This window comes from Grammomys surdaster, unplaced genomic scaffold (assembly GCF_004785775.1).
Source record: "Grammomys surdaster isolate TR1022 unplaced genomic scaffold, NIH_TR_1.0 193, whole genome shotgun sequence".
In the NCBI taxonomy this organism is placed as follows: Eukaryota; Metazoa; Chordata; class Mammalia; order Rodentia; family Muridae; genus Grammomys; species Grammomys surdaster.
In genome coordinates this window covers 7,962,090-7,968,857 of record NW_021604638.1, presented here as the reverse complement: position 1 = coordinate 7,968,857, position 6,768 = coordinate 7,962,090, and the positions used below count along the sequence as shown (strand labels likewise).

Genomic DNA, 6,768 nt, shown 5'->3' with positions numbered 1-6,768 from the left:
CAGGCGGATTTCTGAGTTTGAGAGTTCGAGGCTAGCCTGGTCTACAGAGTGTACACCAGGCTGGCCTCTGTACACCAGGCTGGCCTCGAACTCTCAAACTCAGAAATCCGCCTGCCTCCGCCTCCCAAGTGCTGGGATTAAAGGCGTGCACCACCACCGCCCAGCGAGCACTGGAATTCTTAAGAGAGACTTAATGTGAGACTAATGGCCTTCCCAAGCACGTGAAGAACCACAACGACATCTGCACAGGTCATCTGCAGAGTCGCTGGCTCAGTCCTGGCTGGTAACATGCTCTGCTGAGGTGATTGCCTTATCTCTAGGCTTCAAGGGCAAGTCCAAACCGAATCTTCTCAAACAAGAAACCAGCAGCCTGGCCTGTTGCCTGAGGATCCTGTTTAGAATGTATGTTGATGAGAACCGCAGGGATTCCTGGGGCGAAATTCAGCAGCGACTTCTAACGTAAGAGTGTTTCCCGTTATTTTCGCTTCCTAATTCTGTGAATGGAAAAGAGAAAGCGAGCCAGGTTTGTTGGCGCACCCCTTTTATGCTGGTGCTTGGGGGGGCAGAAGCAATGCATCTCTCTGGGTTTCAGGCCAGCCAGACTACATGCAAAAAAGCAGGTGAGAAGTATCTACTCAGTAAGGAGCCCCATTGCTTCAGGATGAGAATGCTGAGCAGAGTGGGGAGGGCTACAGCTTTGTGTTCCAACTCCTCCCTGGGGCTGATCTCTGATCCTGGGACAGAGAGGGTAGGTTACCATCCCTCCTGGGTAGAGGTCCAAGGGTCGACCGTGAGCCCTGGCACCCTTTCCTTCCTTCTTCTGAGGAAGAGGGGATTGTAGGCTTAGCAGGATCAGCACGCACAAGTGCCACAGTGCCAGCAGCAGGCTGCCCGTTTCCACCCACTGCCCGGGCACCACCAGAAGGCTGGAGACCCTCGGGTTCTGTGGTTTTCTTTGATGCTGGGCTGTGAATTTGGCCTTGTGCATGTTTTACTGCTGAATTGCTGAAACATTAGCACACAGCGCTGACCTGGCATGAAGCCAGCAGTCTCGAGCACAACACCGCAGCACTCAGGTCGTTCAGTGATCTTAACTGCCAAGTGGGCGTATCGATTATCAATCTGTCAGTGTTGGTGTATTCTATAATGGAATATTGACAGCCATTTGGGGAGGAGGGCTGAGTACAAAGTAGAGCACTTGCCTACCCTATGTGACATTCTAGGTTCGTCTCTTAGCGTTATATACACACACACCCCAGAAATAGAGAGGGAAGAGGAGAATAGGCTACAGTAGTCATATGTCCTCTAAAATAATGGAATTCTTCCCTCCTCTTTTACTGTTACAATTTTATTCTCTTTCCAATTGTCTTACAGTAAGAATATAATTGACTTTTGTTTGGTCTTTTGAGATACGGTCTCACGTAGCCCAGGCTGGCCTCAGACTGACCATAAAGCCCAGGATGACATTGAATTCCTGGTCTCCTGCCTCTGCCTTCAAAGTGTTGAGATTGCATGTGTGTACCACCACACCCAGCACTAATAAGTCTCAGCTGAAAGAATTAATTAATTAAAGAAAGTAGTTCTTTCTCACCCTTCCCTGTGACAGTCTCCCTATACATGACCTCAGGCTGGTCTTGAACTCAAAGTTCTCCTGCCTCACTCTCCCCATACCCATAAGAGGTCATTTCCTAACTCTGGCCTAAAGGGTAATCACCTGCATTGGCTCCTAGCTTCTCTAGCCAGGGTTGTGGTGTAACGTTTAAATCTGACAAGGCTGCAGAGTGAGGAGGGCGTCAGTAACAGTGAGGAGCACTTGCTGTGCTGTGGGCTGACAGGGCCGTACTAGCCCCTCCAGAGCCATGCTGGCATCTGACAGAGGTGAGGGCCTGGTGCTTTGTCCAGGCCAGCACAGCCAGTGCAGGTATTCAGTAGACTGCTGAAAGAATCTGGCTGTCCGCTGGGTGTGAAGTGCCAGCTACTGTCTTGACAAGCCTGTCTCTTACCTCTAGTGTGTGCAGTGAAGCACTGGCCTATTTCATTACTGTGAACTCTGAGAGCCATCGGGAAGCATGGACCAGCCTCCTGCTCTTACTTCTCACCAAAACCCTCAAGATAAGCGATGAAAAGGTACAAAGTGAACTCTCTTATCCGTTAGGCTCTGGTCACAGGGGCAGGATGCTTTCCTCCAGTTCAGATGACTGTTGGAGACAGTTCATTAGGAAAGTGGGTGCCTTCAGAAAGGGGTTCTTTTCCCAAGAACCCCTGCTGAGAAGGGATGCCGTGTGGACTGTGTGTGGCTGTCGGGATAGTGCTGATCTCAGTACAGGGGAGTAGGCTTGAGACTGCAGTGCTGGTGTCAACTGGAAACCCACTTTACAGAATGAAGCAAGCCCAGTGAGGACAGCAAGACTAGTATAATGAGAAGAAATTCAATATCATTAAAATGGGAGGTTGTTTGTGGGTGTTTTGTGTCAGGGCCTCGTGTAGCCCAGGCTAGCCTAGGACATACTGTGAATTGAAGACTACCTGATCCTTTTGCTTCCACTTCTTCAGCACTGTAAGATGTATTTATTTTCCTTTATGCAGTGCTAGGGATTGAACGCAAGGCTTCCTGTGTGCTAGGCAAGCGCTCTCCCAGCTGAGCTCCACCCACACCATTCTCATGAGTCTTGCTGTGGAGCCCAGCCTGGCCAGGAACTTGCTATCTTCCCGTTTTAATCATATACCACTTTGCCCAGCTAAAATAAGTTTCAGTAGCAAGAAAGAGCAGCAACAGTGCTCCAGGGTACTGTAGTTTAGGCTAAGATGGGCACATCTGGAAAACAGGTGCAGAAAGGAAGGTGGTCTGTGGCTAACTTGGCTTTCTGCTTCCCCCACCAGTTCAAAGCACACGCGTCAATGTACTACCCCTACCTGTGTGAAATTATGCAGTTTGACCTGATCCCTGAGCTCCGAGCAGTTCTGAGAAAGTTCTTCCTGCGGATAGGCCTGGTGTATAAGATATGGATCCCAGAAGAGCCATTGCAAGTGCCAGCAGCACTGTCATCTACCTGGTAGCATTGGCTCCACGGCCACTGCTGTGGTTCTGCAGAGTACCTGCCATGCTGTCCCAGCTGGCCAGCGTGGGGCCACCCACCATGTTGGGGTTGTTCCTGGAGAGCAGTGGCCTGACCCCTGGTCAGCACAGTCCCCAGTGGAGGCTCACAGTATCTCATTAAACCATCACATCCCAGTAACTCGGTGGGTGGGGTGTCTGTGCCATCTGTCATTCCATTTTACTGACCGAACTGTCAGACCTGTCGTTGTGAATGCCACCATTTCCTCGCCGACCTCTAAGACTGGCCATAATGTTTTATTGGAGGAAGTCACTCTCCTGGAAAGCAGTGAGCATTGCTGTATAGGTTCGTGTTTATTAGAGAGTATGTTAATAAAATTCCTTGTAATAGCTAACAGCCACCTAAGTACACTCGGTGTTTTGTTGTTTGAATGTGTTAGAGAAGTTTGAATGTTTGTGTCAGTTTTGGGTCAGCCTAGATAAAGATAGGGAAAGAGGGAGTATTCCTTATGTCTTGTTTTGTAATTGTTTGAGTGATTTCTAAGATATTTTACAAAGATCTATTATTAAAAATTTGATTAAAGGCAGAATTTAGTAGACTTAAGAACTTGCAAGGTTTAAAGAAAATGTAGTGCCTCGTGGCTCCCTGACTTAGGGACTTGGGGAGACAAAGTCTGTAGGAAAAAATAATCTAAAAAAGGTATTAGCCTTCCTTGAAGTATTTGTGGGTGGATATTCTGTTAAATTTTCCAGAATGCATTGCACATCTTTTCCTGAAATCTAGACTATGAAATGATGATAAAAATGAAGTAACTGACCCTGAGTTGGTTTATCTTTGAGTAAACCTTTTTAGTTTTCACCTCAGCAGAGTGTTAGTATGGCTGCTTTGCAGTCCCTGCTAAAGGGATGTCAGAGGGAGGGACAGTTCATGTGTCCCTCTCAGCCGCGTATCATGAGTGGAACTAGAGCCCCTGTGGGACCTGCACAGCTGGGCTGTGGCAGTGACAGAGGTGGCACCTAGAGCTTCTGTTAGCTTGAGCCAGGAGCTGGATTCTTTGGCAAGATTAGATTCTGGGATCCTTATGGTGGCAATGGTGTGATGTCCAGAACCACAATAGAACGAAATCTGGGTGCTCCCAACACCCACAGCAGCCAAGCTAGAAGCTTAATCGATTTGGAGCCCATGAGAAAAAAACCACATGCTTCCTTGTCTGCTCACACCCTCCACTCTCCTGGAGCATCACTGAGAGGCTAAACCGTGTCGTGAAGTGCGTTGGAAAGTCAGACTTCTGCCTACATCGAGTCCTACGAATTGGGGTTGTATTGATGTCAACTCTGGTGCCTTAGAAGTCAGTCATCCTTGGGAATGCGTCTGTGAGACTGGACCCTTTTTCCTTTCTAGAGAGGGATTCCTGGTGCTTTTGCTATTCTCTTGTGTTTTTTTTTTTCCTCTTGTTTTATTCTCTCTTGTTTTTGACAGCCTTGGCACATGCTCAGTTTGGCCAGCAGAACGTGTATTTATGCTTTTCTTTCCCCAAAAAGTATTTTAATTTCTCTACCAAAGGTGGGGGAAGCAGGCTGAAGTTATTACTCACACACTTCAGCAGAGAGGGCTGTGTACCTTGAAGGGAGGGCCTGTGGAAGTTACTGACTGGAGAATGTGAACACATTTGACTGACACATCTGGAATCCAGTGCAGCTTCTCATGGCACCCACGCTGAGACGTGCTCTCTGATGTTACCGCTCAGCAGGCCCTCAGCTGGTTCCTGCAGCATTTGTACCACGCATGTAATCAGGGAACATGCATACACATTCAGTGGGTGCACCCCGCCTAAGCTGTGTGCCTGACTGGGGGCTTTCCCTCCCCTGTCATGTGACATTCCATTCATCTACACTAGCCCAGTGCCCTCATTGTCCCCTGCCTCCTCTGTAATTTTTTGCCCCTTACAGGGTAGGGAATGTGTCAGTGTATTTTCTTCTTGTTAAGATTCTCAGCTTGAATTTCTTTATAATTTTGTTCTGTAAAAGATGAACTTTTCTGAGTGATGTATTTAAACTGTCTAGCAATAGATCTCTTAAAATGATGTAAAACCATTCAGGGTAATTTTTCTCTTCAGTGGCCAGTGGCATCCCTGACCTCCAGAAACAAGCCATGCAGTATAAATTCCTTGTGGCAAACAAGTCTGTTCATGGCCATTGTGGCTGGAGCCCTCCAGACACCAGCGCAGAGCGGGGGCAGCAGTGTATCCTCACGTGGATGCTGCCCCGCTGTAGCACAGGAACAATGGTGTAGCGTCTTCCAAGGCCTTACTTCTTTTTCAGAATGCTTTAAATGTTGGCTGCGTGTACTGGGTTCTCTAAAGAAACTTCTGTTCCCAAGCTGCTGCTCCAAGCAGCTTTGTTCTTGTCTGTTAAGGAAATCACCAGCTTTGGCATCTGACCAACAGTGAGTGGGAGATTTCCAATGTGCATCTTCAGAATCAAACACACCCTCCCTCACGTACAACCAAAGAACAGACATTATGAAATTGCATACTAGTATCTGGAAACACAGCACCTTCCTCCAACCCGTGACTTTTGTACAAAATTCAGAGAATCTGTAAAGAACCCCCCTCAAAAAAGCCTAAACACTTTTTGTTGTTCTTTTGTGATGATGGCTGTATATTTAGTTATCTTTCTAGTTATTAAAAGAATGTGCTGATACAGGTAGGCATGGCCGACCCACTCAGCTGTTTGTTGCTACAAGGCTAATGGATACTGGGTGCAATAGACATGGATCCTTCTGAACTCTGTGTCATTGTTTGTGGTGAGGTGGAAACACCTGGAGCTCGCTCACGTGCGGCCTGGAGCTGTGCTGCCAGCGGCTTATGGTTTGGGAAGCAAACACTAAGGCTGAGCACCATAAAGAATGAATCCCTCTGGAAACCCTTCCTCTCAGAAAATGACACTCTTCAAACATGTGGTTTTTCTCAGTGTTCTAATTTTTTTAAAAAAAAAATTTATCTTGCATATTTGCATCAAACCTTTATGTGCAAAATGTATGTTTTTGCTCTTTAAAGATGTCTAAGTTAGTCACCAGCTTCTTTGATTTTATCTATACACAATGATTAAGTGCATTTAATATTGGTAATTTAATGAAAAGCATTCCTTGCCCAATGGATGTAAACATTTTTTGAAAGAATAGAGCAGAATTATATAATATGAAATGCTATGTAAAGTTTTCTATGTAAAAATATTATGTATAATACTGTTAAATACCCCATGCTTTGATCAGGTGGAAAATCAATAAAGTTTTAGAAAGTAAAGCTGCTCCTGAGTCATCATTTATATCCTGTCAAGCCGTGGGTTGAGCTAGTTTGAGTTTGTTGCCATGGCAGACACAAACTCATAGTTCCCAGTTGGAAGTAGGATTTGGCTCCAGAAGATGGCTTAGGTAAAAGTGCTTGTCCTGCAAGCTGGTGACCTGGGTCTGACCTCTGGGCCCATGTAAGGGACAGAGAACTCATTCCACAAAGGTTCCTCTGGCCTTGATGCTCCCACACAGCTGCACAGTCATAAAATAAAAAATAAAGCAGAAGGCAAGCAATATTCGTAACTGCAGTCCTGGTCAAGGTACAGCCCCACCAACCACTGACTCATGTTTTCTCAGATCCTTGCAAGGTAGTCTAGCAAGTCTGGGGGGCCCCAGGAGGGCTCCCCTCTGGTTTGTCCAG

General features: G+C 46.8%; 1 protein-coding gene across 2 annotated transcripts in view; it reads left to right on the top strand.

Moving 5' to 3' along the window:
- Window positions 1–6,360, top strand: part of Arfgef2 (ADP ribosylation factor guanine nucleotide exchange factor 2) — an 83,702-nt gene extending 77,342 nt beyond the window's left edge. For both annotated transcript variants that reach the window (XM_028769524.1, XM_028769523.1), the window contains exons 37-39: window positions 321–459; window positions 2,010–2,127; window positions 2,881–6,360. In XM_028769524.1, the coding sequence (XP_028625357.1) occupies window positions 321–459; window positions 2,010–2,127; window positions 2,881–3,057 (434 nt within the window). In that variant the 3' untranslated portion in view covers window positions 3,058–6,360. The remainder of the gene's footprint in view (window positions 1–320; window positions 460–2,009; window positions 2,128–2,880) is intronic.
- The last annotated feature ends 408 nt before the right edge of the window (window positions 6,361–6,768 follow it).